The sequence below is a fragment of the Dama dama genome, chromosome 5 (assembly GCF_033118175.1).
Source record: "Dama dama isolate Ldn47 chromosome 5, ASM3311817v1, whole genome shotgun sequence".
Classification (NCBI taxonomy): domain Eukaryota; kingdom Metazoa; phylum Chordata; class Mammalia; order Artiodactyla; family Cervidae; genus Dama; species Dama dama.
Window position 1 is genome coordinate 64,962,808 of NC_083685.1, and position 23,165 is coordinate 64,985,972.

A 23,165-nucleotide genomic window follows, 5' to 3' on the forward strand; every position below is an offset into this window, starting at 1 on the left:
TTCCTCATTTTTCTGTACAGTGTATTATTTACTTTTAAAATTAAGCATATTTTCAGCATTACAGCTAAGATATATTCTTTTTTTTTTTTATTAGTTGGAGGCTAATTACTTCACAACATTTCAGTGGGTTTTGTCATACATTGATATGAATCAGCCATAGATTTACACGTAAATCTACGTGTAAGATATATTCTTAAAATAAAAATTCAAATAATAAGCAAATGGAATGAAAGCTTCTACTTCTTTAATCCCTCTATCCCTCACACCTGCTGTCAGTTAATTCACAAAGTAGATGTTGGGGATTAGATGAAATTCATGAAAAAGCTCTAAACTGCTGCTGTCTGACCGAGTAGCCACTTGCCACGTGTGGCTGTTTAAATTAGTTAAGATAGAATAGGATGGGTAGTGGCCACTTGATTGCCCAGCGCAGGTGCTGAATATTTCCAAAGACATTGTCCGGCTCTGCTAAAACTTTAAAATACTATATGGTTGGTGACATAATAAATATACCGTTGAAACAAGGTTTTTTTAAGTCTCTGTTTCGCATGCTGTGTAGTTTTTGTTTTAGCTGATGAAATACTACTGCCGTGTTTTTTCTCAGCTTTTTGTTTTAACTAAATCCAGATGGTCAGAGTCTAATATTTTCCTTGGATGTTTGAGGATTGTAGTTAGCTGCTTTTCTAGGATAAAGATGTCAGCTTTTCTAAGGGTGTGAGTGTTTCCTATCTCCTCTGAGCTCTAGATCTGTATATCTTACTTTAAGTTGGCACCTCTCTGGAATATATTAAAGATATCTCATATACAAGGTCTGAAACTAAACTGATCTCTCCCTCACTCCCAAGCCCCCGCCCCAATATGTTTTTTCCTCTTTCTTTGTTTTTTATTTTAGTGAATGACTCCATTATCTTTCCAGTTGGAAAGTCTAGGAGAGTAGGAGTGATCCTTATTCACTCCCTCTCCCTGATACGTCTAGCCTGTCAACACGTTTTTATTAGTCTTACTTTCTAAATATCTCTTAAATCTGTCTAATGTTTCCCATTTCCACTACCACCACTTTACTTTGTTACCATAATCTTGCTTGAAATTTCTACAGTAGCCTTCTTTCTTGTTTAGCCACTTCGCCTTCAGATATCCACTACCCATCCTAAAGGCACTGTGATTTATTTTGAAACACACATCTGATTGTCAACTCCTCCCTCCCAATATTTTTATGGCTTCTCATTGCTTTTTGGGTAAAAACAAAACTCCTTAACAGTGCTTAGCCCTCCAGCCGTGACTCTCCATTTCACCTGTGCTGGCCTTCACCAGGCCTTTCCGCTCATCTTGCTCTTGTATTACACGGCTTTGGCACTTGCTTTTCTCCCTGTCTAGACCTCTCTTCCTTTACTTTTGTTTTACTTGTTGGCTTCTAATTATCCTTCACACCTCAGCTGAAGTTTTGCTTCTTTAGGACATAATCTAACCTCCCTGATGAGACAGTAACATCGTACATTTACCACAGTTTCAGTTCACATTTATATGTGTGATTGTATGGTTGTCTTTCTCTTCCACTCTCTCCATTTCCATGCAGACAGGAACCACATCTTATTTTTTTTTTGGCTCATTGACTCCCACGGACCTGTCTCAGTTCCTGACACCTAAATATTGATTGAATTTCCAAGTTGATAGTATGAAAGATTTGAGTTCATGGAGTTTTGTAATATAGGATTTTAAATATAAATATTTATAAATATAACAGTTAAATTGACAATTATAATGTTTTTTCCAAGTGCATGAAAATAAATTATTTTAATAGCATAAGTTTGTGTCAATGTTTACAAAACAATACATATTATTACATATTATGTAATAATACTATAGCACAATATTCTTTGATTATTTTATAATAAACTCTTATTTTGGAATAGTTTTAGACTAACAATTATTGTAGAAATAGTGTACAGATTCCTATGTACACTATTCCCAGTTTCCCACATTATTAGCATGTTACGTTAGCATGGCACATTTGTCACAATTCGTGAACGAGTATTTATACACTATTAACTAACGGATATTGAGATTGCCTCAGTTTTCCCCTAACGTACTTTTTCTCTCCCAGGATCCCGTCCTAGAGTGAATCCCAAGTTTAGTTGTCGTGTGTCCTCTGGTGAGGACTCCTCATTTTTGATGACAGGTTGGAGGATATCAGGTCAGGTGACTGTAGCTCTGCATGCCTGCCTAGTCGCTTCGGTCGTGTCCAACTCTCTGCGACCCCATGGACCATGGCCTGTCAGGCTCCACTGTCCATGGGATTCTCCAGGCAAGAATACAGGAGCAGGTGACTGTAGATTGTCCCTCAGTTGGGGTTTGTGTGATTCTCTCCTCATTATTCAACTGGGTAACATGTCTTGGGGAGAAAGACCAAGTGTAGTTCTTGTATCAAGAGTAGATACTGTCAATCTGCCTTACCATTGTTGTTAACTTTGATCACCTGGCTTTTGACAGTGTCAGCTCTGTACATTGTAAGTTACACCCCGCTTTATATATTGTACTTTTTAGAAGAAAGTCCTTATATGAAACGCACTCTTAATGTGTTTGGGTGTTATGTTCTACCTCCTTAACAGTGGTATGTGCATAAATTTGGGGGGATTTTTCTGCAAAGGAGATTTGTCTCTTTTCTCATATTTATTTATTCAATCATTTATTTACATCAGTATTGATTGATTCTTGGGTATTTTATACTTTGCATAAAATCCAGTATTACTTTATGCGGTAATTTCGTATATAATCCAGTATTTATTAATTTTGTTGCTCAGATTGTTCCAGCTTTGGCCTTTGGAAGCTTTTTCAGTTGGTTCTTATATTCTTTTGAGATTTTTGTTGTTGTTGTGTTCTGGTGGGTTTTTTTTTTTTAAAAGCACAGTCTTCCTTTCCAGCAGTACAAGATACTCCAGGCTCATCTTGTACATATCCTGCCCAAGCCTTGGAATCAACCATTTCTCCAAGGAGCTCTGGTGCCCTTTATTGGAGAATGGTGTTAGAAACCAAGATCTGGGCGCTGTGTGTGTTCACTGTTGCTAGCTTTGCTTCTAGGAAATACAGACTGACTCATGTAAATACACATATCTATAAATATCTATTTCTATATAGCTATCTGTATATTACTAAGCTGTATTCTTAGGTTATTTACTCTGAGCTTTTTCCCATTGAAAAAATTACCTGTGAATATTGAAGGGTTTATTTTATATGGTTTTGGAAATTAGTAACAACTAAACGAACTCTCCAGTTCTCTTGGTTCACTGCATTGCTAATGTTCTGGACCTTAGCTAGCCATTTGTGAAGAATGAGGCCACAGTACATTGAATAATTTAGAGTTTATTTACAACTAGTTTTCTTTTCCGGGAGTAGTTTAGCTTTGAGAGTCTTATCATTTGACTTCTCATTAGTTTCTCTGTAACACAATCTGAATGGGGCAAATAAAAAGACTTCTCCAAAGTGTTAATTTTGTCACAACTTCTAAGTTGGTGATAATGATGAGGATGAAAATAGTTGAATATCTGTTACGTTGATTTTTAAATTGTTTCTCATTACTATATATAATTGAGAATTCGCTATATTTTCTCAGAGTTTTCTACTTTTCAATTGTCTAGACTGATGTGTTTATCTTAATGAGCAACATGAACTGACTTTATTACTACTGAAAAGGACTAATGAGTGTCTAACAGCATAGCTTTTACAGATACCAGATAGTTGTTGACATAAAGACAGCACTATAATGTAAATGATTTTTTTATCTTATTTGATTATTCTACTTATGAAAGAAAGTGTCACATACTTTGAACATATTGTATGGTATAACCACTTTCAGGTCAACATCATTTGTGTTGACTATAGGAAAAAGGATTTTCCCCCGAGGTTAAGGAAGCTATCATCATTAAAAAAAAAAAAAAAAAAATTACACACTATTTTAGATTGTTTTGATTAAGGAAACTAATTTTTTAGCTTTATAATTTTTTTAATGTAAACCAGTCAGTGCAACTTGAAGATTAATATTGAATTATGAAATAAAAAGAAATCTTAACCATTCTCTTTTTATTTATCCATGAACAAGAAAAGATAGGAAAAAAAAAAAAAGAAAAGATAGACATATTTCAATAGATTCTATCTAGAGCAAAAGAAATAGAGCCACTTTTCTTTTAATCAGTAGCCAGTCTCTGAAATCAGTGATATACTCTGTCTAGAGAAGTTAAAGTGAGTTCAGACAAAACAAGCCCAGGTTTTGATACTGATTGCCCTCAATTTTCTGTTATCTGCCTCGCTAGCATTGTCCTTGAGTTCCAGCAGAACTCCTTCATAATTATTTATAGTACTTCTCCAACTTTTTCCCTAACGTACCCTGGAAAGAATAACTTCAGATATTTCATCATACAAAATCAAGAAGTTTCTTAGACGGCTTGTATGTATTTAATTCAAGTGAATTTTGTTTTAGATTCTGTAATAGCATACTTATTTTCATTCCAAAAATGTAAATTCTAATTCCACTGTGCTGTGCTGTGTTTATCCTGTTTATGTCTGCTGTGCTTATCTTTGCTTTCCTGTACCTTGAGCATACCTTTTCAGATTCCCTGTGATGTGTGAGTCCCTTAATTTGAAATGTTATAATTTCTGTTCAGCTTTCTTTCTTTAGTATTATACTTCTAAATCTGTAACTCCTCAGCATCATGGTGGTTGTAAATGCAGTTTTTTTCTTTTCTGGTATCCATGGAGTCTTGTGTTTCTTTTTATCTTCCAGGATCCTGGCAAATCTCTGACTTCTGCCCTCTCTTTCCTGGGTCCTGAGAAAGATCCTGAAGGCATTTAACAGTTGTAGGATATTGAATTCTCCCTCATTAAACTCTCCTGCATTGGGACAGGTCCTTTACCCCTGAGTCATCAGGAAAGCCCAAATATATAATAGAACTGGTCTATTCAGTTTTTAGAAAACAAAATGTGACTGTGATAATAAATTAAAAAGCAACTCCAAACAGTGGGATGAAGTATAAACTTTATGTAAAATTAATTATGCCTTTTTACAGATGCTAATTAGTAATTCACTCTATAAGTCATTGGTTCTTACACTCATTAGTTAATGAATACTTCTGGCTGATTTGTAGAAGTAGAGCCCCAGAGATGACAAGATATTTCTGGCTTCCAGTATAAAGCAGGCTGTGAAGCTTCAATGTTGATGGTAGTTTTGAAATAATGATTTATCATTTTATTTTGAAGATCACTGTTAAAGATAACTTTAAATTCGTGTAAAGATCAGAAAACATATATCTTAAACAGCACATATTACAAGTCACTTTTTTCCCCTATAATCGTTAAGTTTTATTTTTTTTCCAGCTTTTTTGAGATATAATTGACATATGAGCTTAAGGTGTACAACATAATGATTTGATTTACATGCATCATGAAGTGATTGTCACAGTAAGTTTAGTGAATGTCATTATTTTTAAATCTTGTCATTCCCTGTGTTGCCAGTTATTAAACTTATGAACAAATGAACTTCTAAAAAAATGTGAAGGTTGGAACTTTTAAATAATATGAATGAAACACAGACTTAGTGCCTGTCTCTCTAATTCATAGAAATTTGATTCCCCCTTTTCTATCTTCCAGGAGTTTTTTTTTTATACTTAGCAGTTTATTATATATTAATAATAAAGGATATGGTAAAGGACACAGATAGATAGCCAGATGAAGTGACACTTTGGACACGATCTGGAATGATTCTGAGAATAGGAGCTTCTGTCCCTGTGAGTTAGGGTGTTCCATGATTCATCTCACACGCTAGTAAAGTAATGCTCAAAATTCTCCAAGCCAGGCTTCAGCAATACGTGAACCAAGAACTTCCGGATGTTCAAGCTGCTTTTAGAAAAGGCAGAGGAACCAGAGATCAAATTGCTTACATCCGCTGGATCATCAAAAAAGCGAGAGAGTTCCAGAAAAACATCTATTTCTGCTTTATTGACTATGCCAAAGCCTTTGACTGTGTGGATCACAACAAACTGTGGAAAATTCTGAAAGACATGGGAATACCAGACCACCTGACCTGCCTCTTGAGAAACCTGTATGCAGGTCAGGAAGTAACAGTTAGAACTGGACATGGAACAACAGACTGGTTCCAAATCGGGAAAGGAGTATGTCAAGGCTGTGTATTGTCACCCTGCTTATTTAACTTATATGCAGAGTACATCATGAGAAACGCTGGGCTGGTTGAAGCACAAGCTGGAATCAAGATTGCCGGGAGAAATATCAATAACCTCAAATATGCTGATGATACCACCCTTATGGCAGAAAGTGAAGAGGAACTAAAAAGCCTCTTGATGAAAGTGAAAGAGGAGAGTGAAAAAGTGGGCTTAAAGCTCAACATTCAGAAAACTGAGATCATGGCATCTGGTCCCATCACTTCATGGCGAATAGATGGGGAAACAGCAGAAACAGTGTCAGACTTTATTTTTTTGGGCTCCAGAATCACTGCAGATGGTGATTGCAGCCATGAAATTAAAAGACGCTTACTCCTTGAAAGGAAAGTTATGACCAACCTAGATAGCATATTAAAAAGCAGAGACATTACTTTGCCAGCAAAGGTCCATCTGGTCAAGGCTATGGTTTTTCCAGTGGTCATGTATGGATGTGACAGTTGGACTGTGAAGAAAGCTGAATGCCGAAGAATTGATGCTTTTGAACTGTGGTGTTGGAGAAGACTCTTGAGAGTCCCTTGGACTGCAAGGAGATCCAACCGGTCCATCCTAAAGGAGATCAGTCCTGGGTGTTCATTGGAAGGACTAATGTTGAAGCTGAAACTCCAATACTTTGGCCACCTCATGCGAAGAGTTGACTCATTGGAAAAGACCCTGATGCTGGGAAAGATTGAGGGCGGGAGGAGAAGGGGACGACAGAGGATGAGATGGCTGGATGGCATCACCGACTCGATGAACATGAGTTTGAGTAAACTACGGGAGTTCGTGATGGACAGCGAGGCCTGAGTGTGCTGTGATTCGTGGGGTCACAAAGTCGGACACGACTGAGCGACTGGACAGAACTGAACTGAACTTGTGATTCCAGGACGTGGATGTGCTCACTGCAGAGTCTCTCCAGCCCGCGTAGCTGAGGGCTTTTGTGGAGACTTCCTCACCAGGCCGTGCTCAGTTGCTAACTCAGTCTCCATCTCCTCCCGCCTCTGAAAGTTCTCCACTTCTAACCGTGGCGTGGTCATTCCAGCAACTAGCCCCCATTTCAGATCTTCATTTGGTCTTTTGAGCTGCATAATAATGATATATTTTCCTATTTGGTGCTACTGGTTCATACACAGGAGCAGATAACTCCTGAAAGTAGCAGACAGCAGAAATGGACTCCCCCAGCTTGCTTCTGTGTTCCATTCCATGCGTCACTTTTTCTGTGGGTTCCTTCCTTTGCTCTTCCCTCTGTGGAAGAGGTTTCTTCCCTCTATCTGAGGGTAATTCCTCTAACTTTGCTCAGACTTCTTTACTGTTCTCAAAAAACTTTTATTTTGATCCGATTTTAGACTTGCAAAAATAGTAGTTTCCTTGTACTTCTTAACTTCTTCCCCTAATGCTTACATAACCATAACATAATTATCAAGAATAGGAAATTAACATTGATATAATATTGTTAACTAAACTACAGACATTATTAGAATTTCATCGAATTTTCAACTGACTGTCCTTTTTCTGTTTCAGGATCCTGTCTAGGAACCCGCATTGAAATTAGTCATTTCTCCAAAGTCTCTTTCAATATGTATATTTCTCAGACTTTGCTAGTCTTTCATGACCATGTCACTTTTGAAAAGTACTGGCCAAGTATTTTCCAGAATATTTCTCAGTTTGGGTTGGTCCAGTGTGTTCTAATCATCAGGGGGACGAATACTGCAAAAATGATGTTGTCCTTCTCAGCACAGCATCTCAGGGATTATGCTCTTGGTATGTCTTACTACTGGTGATTACTTAATCACTTTGAGAGAGATCTGAGTTTCTTCACTGTGAACCAAGAGTTCTACATTTACTGTCGGTTCTTTTTTCAGTTGAGTATTTATAGGAGATACTTGCAGATTATGTAAATTGTTTCTCCTCAAACTCTTGCCCTTTTAACATCCATCTGCAACACTTAATACTGTGATGTTTGCCTCGTGGGGATTTCTGGTTTTCCCTTTTCTGTGCTTATTAATGGAAATTCTCCTGTGAGGACTTGTCACTTTACCCCATTTATATTTGATTACTTTTTTATATCAGTGTGGACTCCTTAATATTTGTTTTATTGTGTGAGTTCAAATCTAGTACTATCATCATTTGCTTTGTTGCTCAAGATGTCCCAGCAGTGGCCATTAGGAACTCCTTCAGGTTGGTCCTTTCTTCTTTTGGCAAGTCCCCTTCTTTTACTGAATTTTTTCTTATTTCTGACACCAGCAAATGTCCCAGGCTCCTCTTGTCTTTTCCTTACCCCAGTCTTAGAGTCGTCCGCTTCTCCTTCAGAACGGTGGTTCCTTTTATTGGATAACAGTGTTCAGGGAGGAAGGTCTGAGCACCAGAGTCCTCGTTGTTACTGGGCATCACTGCTTCTTAGGTCCTGTCAGGGGACAAAGCTAGGAGACGAGTACATGCGTGCATGTGTATGTAACATATACACATGTATACATATTAAAAACAGTACTGACAATGATTTCCAGTCCAGTACAACAGTGCGTATTTAGCATTTCTCCTTTCTTTGTAATTTTTTCTCCATCAGTGAGAAACTTAAGCTTTCAGTACCTACCTTCTATTCACATGTTCTGTCCTGTTACACACAGAAAGTAGTTTAAGAATTATTAACCTGTACCGCTGTGATAAATACTGCATTAACAGGGTTTGTATGTCATTCTCGTTGCCTTTAGCCTCATGGTGTCCGGTCAGGATGTTCTTTCCTCCTCCTTTCCTTTCTGTCCGCCCCCCCATTCTTCCCCTCCCCTGTCTTCGCTTTCTTCTCCTCCTTCTCCCTTTGCCCAGCCTCATTTCGCCTTCTGTTTCCTGGGCTATTCTTTTTTAATACAGTTAGTTGCATTTGTTATGATTTTATGCCATTTGAATTCCTCTCAAAATTACGATGGTTCTAAGAGTCAGAATTATTTAAAACTAAATATTCAAAGAAGTGTCACTCATTCCTTATTCCTGCTACCCTGTTCCCATTTCCTCGTTTTCCCTACTCCTTTCCCACCCTGTAGGTAACCTGCCTCCGTAGTTTCTGGTTTATTGTATTTTTGTCCCAGTGAACAGAAGCATGTATTTTCATGTATCCTTTCTGTTTTTACACTGAGATAGCGTATCTATAGGTACTTTTGAACTTTGCTTTTTTGACTTATCCCTTTGTCTTGGAAATTACTGCATACCATAGAGATCTTCACTTTTTTCAGCAGTTGTATCCATTGTCTGGATGTGTCATAGTTCAGTCAGTCACTTTCCTATGTGTAGACATTTAGGTACCCTTTCCCCAACACTTTACATAAATGAAGAATGCAGCAATGTGTATGTAGTTTTATATTGCTGGTGATGTAGTCCCAGGATGTATTCCTAGAAATGGACTGCTGGATTCAAAACTAAGTGCTTGTGTGATTTTGTTAGGCATTACCAAAGTTCCCTCCAGAATAAATGTACAAATTTGTATTCCCATCAGCAGTGTATATGAGTGCCTATTTCCTTCCATCCTCAGTAACAGAATGTTTTGTTACTTAAAAAAATTTTGCTTATCTAATAGATGAGAAATGGTATCTCAGTGTTGTTTTAACCTGAATTTCTCTAACATGAGTGAATTTGATCAGTTTTTATGTTTTAGAGGCTATTCTAATCTTTCTTTGTGAATTGTCTGTTCATGTCTTTTTCCTGCTTTCTGGTTTTTTGTTTTCTTCCCTTTGTTTTTCAGAGTTCTTTATGTTAGGACTATTGACCTACTGTAGCATATGTTATAAGTATTTCCCTAGTTTTTCAGATGTCTTTTGTCTTTTTAACCCTTACGTTATTCAGTTTTAAAATTCTTATTTAGTTAAATTTTTCAGTTTTTAAAATTGTCTCTAGATTCTTAGAATTAGAAAATTTAAAGTACAACTCATGTATGTTTCCTTTTAGCAATTTGAGTTTTCATTTTTTATATCTAGATTCCTAATTCATTTGGAATTTATTCTTGTGTATGGTGTGAGATATGGATCTAATTTTGTATTTTTACAAATGGCTACCTAATTTTCCTGGTATTATTTATTGGGAAGTCCATTTGTAATTAAGTGATTTAAGATGTCACCTTTGTTGTATATTAAGTTTTTGTGTGTATATGTGGTCTAATTTGGCTTTTTATTCTGGTCTCTTTGTTTATTCTTGTGCTGCTGCCATACTGCTTTAATTATAGATGCTTTATGGTATGTTTTAATGTCTGACAAATTTAGTCCTCTTGTGATTTTCCTTTTTCATTGTTTTCCTGGCTATTGCATGTTTGATTTTTTCCATATCAACTGCAGTGTAACTTGTCTAACTGTATAATTTAACTTGTTATATATTTTTCTTATATTGCATTGAATTTGTAAATTAAGTAAGGAAGAAATGACTTCTTTTAATATCATCATGGGCTTCCCTGGTAGCTCAGTGGTAAAGAAGCTGCCTGCAATGCAAAAGATGTGGGTTCAATCCCTGGGTCAGGAAGATTCCCTGGAGAAGGACATAGCAACCCACTCCAGTATTCCTGCTAGGAAAATCCCATGGACAGAGGAGCCTGGAGGGCTGCAGTCCATGGGGTCACAAAAACTCGGACACAACTGAAGTGACTGAGCATGTATTCACCTATAACATCATCACAGCTAAGAATACGGTATGTCTTTTTGTTTGCTCAGTCTTTAGGGTCTTATCTGTTACATGTAAACATTTTTTCATATAGACTTTATACATTGTTTAATTTATTCCTAAATTATTTAATCTTTTTTGTTATTGTAAATAGGATTTTTCTCTGCCATTATGTCCTCTGATTATTACTTTTCAATATTATTTCAAAAATTATCTGTTTTATATATAGTGGTGTGTATATGTTAACCTCAAACTCCTTTTGTATGTTAATTTTATATCCTACTTTTTCACTAAATTCTTCTATTTTTTACTTAGTTTTAGCATTGATTTTTTGGAGTTTTTCAGGTGTACTATTATATGATCTGCAAAAAGAAATGTTTATTTCTTTACCTATTCTTATAATTGATTTTTCTTATCTCCTTGGATTGGCTAATACCTCTAGTTTGGTGTTGAATAGTAGCAGAGATGGTGGGTTTTTGCATTGTTCCTGTTCTTAATGGAAATGCCTCTGTTATTTATTAAATAAGATAATGGTTGTAGGATTAAAGCCTGTATTGTGTTGAAGATGTCTCCCTTAATTATTGTCTTCCTTGATTATTGAATTGTGAATGGGTGTTGAATTCTGTCAGTAGATTTCTCATCTGTATAGAAAACCATGTTTTTCAGCTTAGATTAATGAATATATTATATATTAGAAGATTTTCTTAATTGAACAGTCTTACATTCCTGGGATAAATCCCACTTGTTCATGTTGTATTATTTTCTTAATGTGGTACTGGATTCACTTGGCAAGCAGTAAAATTGTTTAGAGAAGGAAATGGCAACCCACTCTGGTATTCTTGCCTGGGAAACCCCATGGACATAGGAGACTGGAGGACTACAGTCCACGGGGTCATAAAGAGTCAGATATGACTGAGTGAGTGAGCATGCACAAAACAAAAATTGTTCCCTCCGTTGTATTTCATGAGTTTTTTTGTTTCTCTGTTTCTCTGTATTGTAGTACCCGATGTGGTGTTTTGTGCTTATTTATCTGTCTCCTTGATTAGATTCAGAGTGCAGTCACCCTTGGTATCTGTGGGGCACTGGTTCTTTTACACTCTCAGATAAGAAGGCCCTTGTATAAAATGGTACAGTATTTGCATCTAACTTATGCACATACTCCCATATACTTTAAATCATCTCTAAATTACCTATAATATGTTGTTATTGTTCAGTCGCTAAGTCGTGTCTGACTCTTTGTGACCCCATGAACTGCAGCATGCCAGGCTTCTAATATGTATTTAATATGTACATATGTATATGATATGTACACATTTGTAGTATATAATGTAATGCAAATGTAAATGCTATGTAAATAATTGCTGGTGTATGGCAAATTCAAGTTTTGCTTTTTGGAACTTTCTGAAGGCTTTTTTTTCTTTTTTTAAAAATATTTTCAATTTTTGTTTGAACCTGCAGATATGGAGGACTGACTACTCTTTTAGCTTGAATTAGATTTTACTTTTCTATCTCCTTATTGTTGTTGTTCAGTAACTAAGTTGTGTCCGACTGTTTGAGACCCCATGAACTGCAGCACATCAGACTTTCCTGTCCTTCACTATCTCCTGAAGTTTGTTCAAACTCATGTCCATTGAGTCAGTGATGTCGTCCATCCATTTTGTCATCTGTCGCCCCCTTCTTCTCTTGCCCTTGATCTTTCCCAGTGTCAGGGTCTTTTCCAGTGAGTCAGCTCTTCACGTTAGGTGGCCAAAGTCTTGGAGCTTCAGCATCAGTCCTCCAATGAATATTCAAGGTTGATTTCCTTTAGGATTGACTGGTTGGATCTCCTTGCTGTCCATGGGACTCTCAAGAGTCTTCTACAGCACTACAGTTCAAAAGCGTTAATTCTTCGGTTCTCAGCCTTCTTTGTGGTCCAGCTCTTATATCCATATATGACTACTGGAAAAACTATAGCCTTGACTGTGTGGACCTTTGTCAGCAAAGTGGTGTCTCTGCTTTTTAATATGCTATCTAACTTTGTCATGGCTTTTCTTCCAAGGAGCAAGCATCTTTTAATTGCATGACTGCAGTTACCATGTGCAGTGATTTTGGAGCCCAAAAAATTCCATTGGTTCCCCATCTGTTTGCCATGAAGTGATGGGACCAGATGCCATATCTTTAGTTGAGTTTTAAGCTAGCTTTTTCACTCTCCTCTTTCACCTTCATCAAGAGGTTTTTTAGTTCCTCTTTACTTTCTGCCATGAGTGGGGTCCTCTGGCATATCTGAGGTTGTTGATATTTCTCCCAGCAATCTTGATTCCAGCTTGTGCTTCATCCAGCCCAGTATTTCACAGGATGTACTCTGCATATACGTTAAATAAGCAGGGTGACCATATATAGCTTTGTTGTACTCCTTTCCCAATTTTGAACTAGTCCATTGTTCCATGTCCAGTTCTAACTGTTACTTCTTGACCTGCAGACAGGTTTCTCAGGAGACAGGTGAGGTGGTCTGGTATTCCCATCTCTTTAAGAATTTTCCAGTTTGTTGTGATCCTCACAATCAAAGGCTTTAGCGTAGTCAGTGAAGCAGAAGCAGATGTTTTTTGTGAAATTCTCCTGCTTTCTCTCCCTAACGGATGTTGGCAGTTGATCTCTGGTTCTTCTGCCTTTTCTAAATCCACCTTGTACGTCTGGAAGGTCTCTGTTCCCATACTGCTGAAGCCTAGCTTGAAGGATTTTGAGCATAGTCTTGCTAGCCTATGAAGTGAGTGTGATCGTATGGTAGTTTGAACATTCCTTGGCATTGCCTGTCTTTGAGATTGGAATCAAAGTGATTTTTTTCCTAGTCCTGTGGCCACTGCTGAATTTTAATTCTTTATTTGTAGTTGGCCTTCTCTAATGTTGAAGAATAAGTTAGAAGCAGAAATAGCCTCTTAAAGTTGTATTGAATGACATCTGATTTTAGTGTTTGATTTTGACAATGAGCAGTTACATTTGTTACAGTATTAAAGAGCACTAGCCAGGGAACTGGAACATGTCTGAGTTCTAATCTGAAACTTTGATTTTATGTAGGCCATAAGTAAATAATATTTTGGCTTCATCTTTGGATATCTTGACATCTTTGGATGTCAGATTTTTCATCTGTCAAATCAGGTGGACACACTGGTCTTTTGACTTGTTTCATATCTAAAAGGATTAAATGAAATTATTTTTTAGTCATTGAAATATGTATTTTTACATTTTGCATAAAAACTTTTCCTAAATTTTTGTTTGTTTTTAGAATCACCTGTTACAATCAGTAGATACTCATATGATTGTAGATAGTTTTGCAAAGCAAATTCTGACTGCAAATAAATAATTTATATTGTGGAATGTTTGTAAGAATATCAGTGAAGTGATACAGCCCTCTTAACTAAATTATTTAATGTGTGCTTAACACATTTTACTTTTAGGTATGTCTGACTGCAGCAATGATGCTTCAACTCTTGGTACATCTAAACAAGCCACAGAAGAAGTCAAGTCTAGTTCTGAGGTGATTGGGTGATATTTATATTGTTTTTTAAAGTCAACCTGTATCAATCAAGTTTAGACTGTCCAAACTGAGTTAGTTTGTCTAACCATGTGCCATTCTAAATAAACTCTTCTACACACATAGACACAGGAAAGGCGTGGGAAGAAAGAGAGCCATTTCTTCATAATTGTAAGTCAGTTATCATTTGCCTTTGGGCATATGAAATTCTACAATATACCTGTCCCATAAAAATGAAATAAAAATCTGGTCAAACTGTAGTTTTAAATTTAAACATGCAGCGAAGTTTCTATTGAAGTAATAGTAGTAATTGGTTCACATTTGTGCTCATCTGATCCTGTATTGTCTCTGGTTAATTATACATCAGAATCTAAGTGTAATGTTTAAAAAAAATACTGAGTTCTGGACTTTACCTCAGACTCACTAAATCTTGAGTCTGTAGTGCTAGATACAGGGCTATGTGTATGTTTTTGTTGTTGTTGTTTTTTAATTCTACAGGTGATTCTGTATCACCTCAAAACCACTGTTCTAGCTCATTAGAATACAGAGGTATTAAGAAATTAATCATATGGAATTCAAGTAATCAGATATTTCTTTGAACATCTAATCCTAGTAACAGCTCTCAAATTTATAGTGGTTAAAGATTTACAGAGTAGAACTTTCGTATTTTTCCACCTTGCTCCTTAGACTGATGTGATATAATCCAATTAGGTAAGAAGAACAGTCGTTGTTTCCCTCATTTATTTCTTGAACATATTTTAACTTTCAGAGAGGTAGTAGTTGACTTCGGGTAATGGGCAAGTCTGGAGCATAACATGGGTTCTTCTGACTCCAGCTGCAGTGTTAAAAAATCAGTTTGCTGTCTGTGTAGGTGGCAGTGCTAGTCATAATGTTTCATCATCATCCCAAGACATTGAGTCTGTGTGGCAAGCTTTAATGTAGGATTTAGAGCTAGATAATTTACCTTTCACTCAAAAGTCAAAGATGAGCTCTGGTTGGCAGAATATGTATTATCTGTGAGGGATTCGGAATTCTTTGTGATTTAAAATAGTTTGGCTGTTTACCATTTGTCAAAGCAGTGTTATATTTAGTTCTGAGAACCTAGGGAATTATGTACACCATATGTGTCTTAACTCGTGTTGTTTATTTTTTACGATAGATCTCTGAATCTGTACTGTTGAGAGATGATCAGAAGTTTGACACCTGTGAACTCCAGGAAGGATTGGCAGCCCAGCCAATGATAGGGCTTATAATTGTAAATGAAACTGTTCTTTTTGTGGTTTACCACTGTGAGTTTCAACTACATGAATGTCACCCAGATAGATAACTAAACTAGAGATTTCCTGCACAGTAGAGAGTTAAACCTGGATGACAGTGATCTGAAGGAATCCACTGCCAAGTAATTGTTCAAATTTGTGTGTAAATTCATATTAGGCATTCTCTGTATTTTTAGCCATACCCAGGGAATATTGTACTTAAAGAAGAAAAAAAGAAAAACCAGGTGTGTGAGTATAATCTGAATTTATACCCAAATTTTAAAGGTTGGTATGAGTTTATTACAGTTAACTAAGGTCAGATTTAGGAATATTTTGTGACTTTGAAATTGCTCATTTATTAGAATTCTACTAACTTAAATATTTTTTTTTCAATATCCTTGATGAAAACATTTTAGGGCTCAAATTTGCTTATAAGAATTCTTCTTTTAATGTATTATAACTGTATATGTATTTTGACCATTAACTCTTAAATGTTCTATATATCAAACTTTTCAGTAATTCAGGATAATCATAGCAGAGCTTGGCGCATAAACTGAGGGTCAATTTGATGAATGAATTAATCCTCACTCTACTAGTAAACGATATATGGATACTAGTTTCTTAGAATATGATGACCTGAATTATAGTTTTCATTTCTTTAAAAGCAAAACAAACAGCAAAAACTCTCAACATTTTGAACTGAGCTAAAAACATCAACCCTGAATAAGAAGAGACTTAAGGTTCATTTAGGTTCTGTATGACATTACTGTGTGGATCACAACAGGCGTGGAAACAAACTGTGGCAACTGAGACCTGGAGGTCTTAACATCGATAATGAGGAAAGAGCTGTGATTTGAACATAAAGAAAAATGAGTCAATTTAAGAAACTTAGTAGGGAAAAATTATATAAAGACAGAAGCAAGGAAGTTGGGAAAACAGGTGTGTTTTTGCCAACAACAAAAAAAAAGGGAAAGCAGAGTATTGTATTAGGTATTTAATAGTGTATTTTAGAATTTTTGCATGACGACTTCTTTTCTGTCTGCCCTTTGATATAGTAACAGTAATACATATACTTAATTCTAATACCCCAAAAATATATGTACAAATATTTTCATTCCTTCTTTACATAAGTAACTCAGAGGTCTAAAAGTGAATTTGTTCAGATCCTACACACAAGCTGCATGTTATTAGGGGAAATTTTAAAATAAGTAAAATGAAGTGTAGAATAGTAATGCCTTTGGAGTGGTTCACATGAAGAATTATAGCAGCTCAGGAAGTGTCAGCCAGGAATATCTGTGAAGGTGGTCTTTAAACTGTTTTAACAGTGTGTGGTAGCATTTGAGCATGTGACTGGTGATGGTCACTACCTGGGCAGAGTCATCGAGAAAGAAAACTGAGGCGTGTGTGCTGGGAGGCATGAGTAAGTTTGATTTAATAGGGTATCTGAAGAAGCATAATTGGTGTTAAGATAGTGCAGGTCAGGTGGAGTTGGCTTTTATGTTGTAAATATATTGGGGAGGAAGACAGACATGTTAAAAATATATATAACATATACATAAATTATAGACAACAAAGGTCCATCTAGTCAAAGCTGTTTTTTCCAGTGGTCATGTATGAATGTGAGAGTTGGACCATAAGGAAAGCTGAGCACTGAAGAATTGGTGCTTTTGAACTGTGGTGTTGGAGAAGACTCTTGAGTGTCCCTTGGACAGCAAGGAGATCCAGCCAGTCAATCCTAAAGGAACTCAGTCTTGAATACTCATTGGAAGGACTGATACTGAAGCTGAAACTTTGGCCAACTGATGTGAAGAACTGACTCATTAGAAAAGACCCTGATGCTGGGAAAGACTGAAGGCAGAAGGTGAAGGGGACGACAGAGGATGAGATGGTTGGATGACATCACTGACTCAATGGGCATGAGTTTGAGCAAGCTCCGGGAGTTGATGATGGACAGGAAAGCCTGGAGTGCTGCAGTCCACAGGGTCGCAAAGAGTCGGACACAACTGAGCAACTGGACTGAACTGAAATTTTAATGTAAAGTAATCTTTACTGCTATAAAGCAGGATAAGAGGCTAAAGAGTGATGAATGCTAATTTACATGAGTTGGTCAGGAAAGGCCCTGGGTCAGCAAATACCCCAGTGAGTTGAGGGAGGGGCATGTGAAAATCTGGGAGTAAGAACCTTCCAGAAAGAGGAAACAGCAAGAGCAAAAATAAGATTGGTATGTTGAGGAATAGTGGTGAGGACTCTGGCTGGAACTGAGGGTCAGTGAGAAAAGAGTGGAAGGAAATGCAGTAGCTAGCTGCTAAGATTTGCTTGGCCCCAAAATGAGAATGACTGACAGAAGATTAGAAGCTTGGGAGATCTGAAATGCAGGGTTCAAGTAGCAAGTGGTTGGAAAATATAAGACAAATAAGTGTTGATACTAGTAGATTAAAACGTTTGTTAAGAAAAATTTGCAACATGTGAAATAAAAGTGAAGTAGTAAATGAACTCCCATAAAAAAAAAAAAAGAACTCCCATAGACTCATCATCCAGATTCAATCATTATTTTGACTTGACCACATTTGCTTTATCCATTCTTATGTAGGATCATCTCTCTTTTAAAAACCATGAAATTGACAATGACAAGATGGAATAAAGAAAAAACGAAAGAACTTGGCCAAGACAATAACATTTGTGACTTTATCTCAACTCTGTCTTGATACGAGTCTGTTCTAGAGGAATGCAGGTAGGGTGCACCTAGTGACAGAGTTAGGAGTAGCTGCTGGAACTCCAGTGTTTGTCCGTTGGTCCTCAGCTAAAATCAGTGTGCTAGAACTACCGCATCTTTATGTAATGTTTTTAGTTTTCTAAGCTATTTCACGTTTGATTGTTTTAATAGCTGTGTGAGGTATAGGTGAAGTTAAGAATCTTGTTTTATAATAGAGGAAATTGAAACCTAAGGAAGTACAAGTGACTTCTGAACAGTTATAAAAAGGGGCAGAGCCAGTCCTTAAGTCTGTGTCTCCTGCTGTGTTAATTAGTTCTCTTGAGATATCATGGGTGGGCTTATTCACCTAATGCTCTTGAACCATGTTAAATTAACTTTGCCATGTTTTAAAGGTCATATTTTTACTGATTCAGACAGAAATTTCAAAGACTGAATTATGATTTTAATAGAATTGCTTTCTCTTTCTGTAGGCAAAAAAAGTATCTAATTTCATGTGACGCAGAAGGCATTTGTGCTTTTTGGTTTTAGAACAGAATATGGTCTGTGTTGACATGCATAATTAGTTCACTAAACACTTGGACCTTCATTGTCTGAAGCCATAACTAGAACAATTAGAGCTGAATATTTGTGACTTCTTTTTCTTATTTTCCACACTGCTTACTTTATTCATTGCTGTTTTGTTTAGGTTTGACTGAGATTAAGAAGTTAATCTTTTAAATTAGAAGAAAATATAACTACTTGATAGCAGAACAAAATGCCTACTGATCATTAGAAATACTTCACAGTGTTTTTATAATGAATTTTCAAATAACATTTAAAAATGGTAGATATAAGAAACAGTTAAAAAGCTTGAACCTTATTATTGTACTTTATTTTTACCTGCTCAGTGGCAAATTAGATTAAACAGCAATGTTAAATATATAAAAAAAAAATAAAGAAGTAAGGTCTTATATTGTTCCAGAAGTCTTGACTAAGGTTAAGACAAGTTCTTTTATATCCTTTCTAGAAAGTTTCTATCTTGTTTCTAACAAGCATTTTGGAAATTAGGTTTTACTGTTCTTAATGTAATACATTGATAACATCAAGAAACTTATTTCCAGTATGCTTTCTGTTACATTATTAAGATAGAAAGTCTCTGGGTCTTTGGGTAGTCTTTTAGTCTTTGGGTGAGTTTTTGTTATTGTTGCATCTTTGGTTTTCTGTGAAGTGTTTCCATCATCATAAATTGTTGTTCAGTTGCTGAGTTGTGTCCAACTCTTCTCAACCCTGTGAACTGTAGCTCCCTGAAGCTCCTCTGTCCATGGGGTTTCCTAGGCAAGAACACTGCAGTGGGTTGCCGTTCCTTCTCCGGGAGGCTTCCCGACACAGGGATCACACCCACGTGTGCTGCTTGCCAGGCGGATCGCTGCCCACTGAGCAGCCTGGGAGGCCGTTTCTGTAGCTTTGCTTCCCTGTTTCCCGGCGTGTTGGTTTGGTTACTCGCTTTCTTTGCCTTCTTCCTCGCCGGGCGTCTCCTCAGGTCTGCTTTGTTTCTGACTGGTTGGTGCTGGTTTTGGTTTCTTTGCTCAGAGTCGGGCTCTCACCCTTCATTTTCTTTAGTTTCTTTGGTCTTCATTTTTCTTTGGTCACACACGTTTTGGTTTCGTGTGTGTGTGTGTGTGTGCGTTCCTTTGTTTTTGCTTTCTATTTGTCTGACTGCACCGTTTGTGTTTCATTTTTTGTTTCTTGTTGTTGGTGTGTTTTTGGAGGTTTTTTGTTGTTGTTTTGGGGGAGCTTTCGTGTGTGTGTGTGTGTGTGTTAGCTTGTTTGCTTTAATCCCCTTTATTGCCGTGACAGACGGCTTGTGGAATCTTGGTTCCCTGACCAGAAGTTGGGCCTGAGTTGCTGGAGTGGGCGTACTGAGTCCAGGACACTAGACCGCCAGAGAACTGACCCCAGGGAGTGTTAATCAGTGAGACTCCCACGAAGACCTCCACCTGAATCCAAGACCCAGCACCGCCCAGCGCTGGACGCCTCACCCAGACAAGCAAGACAAGAATAGAAACCCAGCCGTCAGCGGGCGAGCTGCCCACAGGCACCCCAAAGCCCATCACCTCACGCAGCTCTGCCTTTCGGGGAAGAAATGCACCTCCTCATCAACAGTCATAAATGTAAGGCCTTTTACAGTGTTAACTCAAGGCGTAGTTTCAGGAATAGAAAACATAAATAGTGTGAGAAAAAAATTACATGAGCTTTTTCTTTTAGTTTTGGTCTTTGGCAGCTACAGAAAAGACTGTGTAGACTGGGGGTTCAATTTATAGGGAGAAGAGTTACTGCACCAACCACATGGGTGCCGATGAAGTGAGCAGGCAGGCGTTCAGTTGGCCGGGGTGGAGGACGTGAGGGGAGGATGGAGTCTGAGAGGGGACCGGAAGTGGGCAGGGGTCAGGCTGTCAGCAGTTTCTGTTGTTGTTTTTAGTCCATTGTGTTGATTTCTGGCTGTGCTGGGTCCTGCTTGCTGGGAGGACTCTCTAGCTGTGCTGCACGAGCTCCTCACTGCAGTGGCTTCTCTTAGTGCGGAGTCCGGCTCCAGGGTGCACGGCGTCGGTAGCTGAGGCAGGCGGGCTCAGTGGTTATGGCTCTGGGGCTCTGGAGCTTGGCCTCAGGAGTCGTGCACAGGCTTGGTTGGTCCACAGCATGTGGGATCTTCCCAGATCAGGGGCAGAACTCAGGTCTCCTGATTGGCAGGCAGGTTCTTAACCAAATGCGCTACTAGGGAAGCCCCGTCTGCAGTTTTGTGAGCCATGTTGACTAGTGTAGTGTTGAGAAAGTTCGCTGGAGATGGATAGTGTTAAGGGGTTCACCAAAGAAGGGCATGGCGGAGTTATTCTCCCCCAGTGTGGTTGGTCTTATGCTATGAAATGCATCACGTTTATGACATTAAAGTTGTGTTTTTAAAATTACAGTACAGTTGACTCACAATGCTGTGTTTCCGGTGTGCAACAGAGTGATCCAGTTATATGCATACACACACAGTCTTTTTCATATTTTTTTCCAAAATGATTTATTGGTGGTAGTGGTTTAGTCGCTAAGTCGTATCCGACTCTTGTGATCCCATGGCCTGCCAGGCTCCTCTGTCCCTGGGACTCTCCACACAAGAATACTGTAGTGGGTTTCCTTTTATTACATGATACTAAGTACAGTTTCCTATCTGATACAGTAGGACTTTGTCATTTATTTTATACATAGCAGTTTGTATCTGCCAATACAAACTCCTCATTTATCCTCTCCCGCCCCCTTTCCCCTTTGATAACTGTAAGTTTGTTTTCTACGTCTTGAATTTGCTTATTTTTTTGTAAGTACATTCATTTGTGTTGTATTTTAGATTCCACATATAAGTGATATCTTATAGTACTTGTTTTTCTCTGCCTGACTCACTCAGTATGACTCTCTCTAGGTCTATCCATGTTGCTGCAAAGGCATTATTTCATCCTTTTCTCTGGCTGCATAGTATCCCATTGTGTGTGTGTGTGTGTGTGTGTGTGTGTGTGTGTGTGTGTGTGTGTGTGTACACGCACATGCACCACGTCGTCTTTACCCATTCATCTGTTGATGGACATTTAGGTTGCTTCCATGTCTTGGCTGTTGTGAGTAGTGCTGCTGTGAGCATTTGGGATGCATGTATCTTTTTGAATTAGTTTTCTCCAGATATGTGCCCAGGAGTGGGGTTGCTGGATCATATGGCAGTTCTGTTTCTAGTTTTTGAAATAATCTGGTGCTAGTGATAAAGAACCCGCCTGCCAGTGTAGGAGACGTAAGAGATGCAGGTTTGATCCTTGGGTTGGGAAGGTCCCCTGGAGGAGGGCATGGCAACCCACTCCAGTATTCTTGCCTGGAGAATCCCATGGACAGAGGAGCCTGGCAGGTTACAATCCATAGAGTCGCAGAGTCAGACATGACGGAAGCAACTTAGCGTGCACACACTCATACTGTTTTCCATAGTGGCTGCACCAGCTTACAGTCCCACCAGCCGTGCAGGAGGGCTGTCTCTCCTTCATGCTGTCTCCAGCACCTGTTTGTACACTTGATGACCATTCTGACTGGTGTGAGGTGCTACTTCTGCTTTTGATTTGCATTTCTCTAGTGATTAGCAATGCTTAGCATCTTTTCATGTGCCTGTTAGCCATCTGTATGTCTTCTTTGGAAAAGTGTCTACTTAAGTGTCTCCCCATTTTTTGATTGGGTTGTTTGGTTGGTTATTGAGTTGTAAGAGCTGTTTGAAGCCCTTATCAATCACATCATTTGCCAATATTTTCTCCCAGTTCACAGGTTGTCTTTTCCTTTTGTGTGTGGTTTCTTTTGCTGTGTGAAAGCTTATTTTGATTAGGTCCCATTTGTTTATTTTTGCTTTTGTTTCTTTTGCCTTCGGATACTGACCTAAAAACTTATCTGTACAATTTAAGGCAGAAAATGTTTTGCCTATGTTTTCTTCTAGGAGTTCCATGGTGTCATGTTTTATATTTTAAGTCTTTAAGCCAGGGGTCCCAGCTTCCAGACTGCAGGCCAGTACCTCTTGTCAGATCAGTGTCCTTAGATTAGATATAAAGTGCACAATAAATGTAATGTGCTTGAGTCATCCCCAAACCATCCCCCTCACGCCTGGTCCCTGGAAAAATTGTCTTCCGTGAAATTAGTCCCTGGTGCCAAAAAGGTTGGGGACCACTGCTTTAAGCCATTTTGAGTCTATTTTGTGTGTGGTGTGAGGGTGTGTTTTAACATCATTGATTTACCTGAGGCTGTCCAACTTTCCCAGTACCATTTGCTGAAGAGACTGTCTTTTCCCCATTGTGTATTTTTGCCTCCTTTGTTAAAGATTA

At 37.9% G+C, this 23,165-nt stretch overlaps 1 protein-coding gene across 5 annotated transcripts in view; it reads left to right on the plus strand.

The window, feature by feature from the left end:
• Positions 1-23,165, plus strand: part of ARFIP1 (ADP ribosylation factor interacting protein 1) — a 128,376-nt gene that overhangs the window by 4,933 nt on the left and 100,278 nt on the right. For 2 of the 5 annotated variants that reach the window (XM_061142516.1, XM_061142515.1), the window contains exon 2: positions 14,264-14,343. The exons of 2 other annotated variants lie outside the window; for them this stretch is intronic. In XM_061142516.1, coding sequence (XP_060998499.1) covers positions 14,266-14,343 — 78 coding nt within the window. In that variant the 5' untranslated portion in view covers positions 14,264-14,265. Of the gene's footprint in view, positions 1-14,263; positions 14,344-18,186; positions 18,328-20,145; positions 20,460-23,165 lie in introns of those variants that run through there. One more of the 5 variants, XM_061142519.1, reaches the window with a different exon arrangement.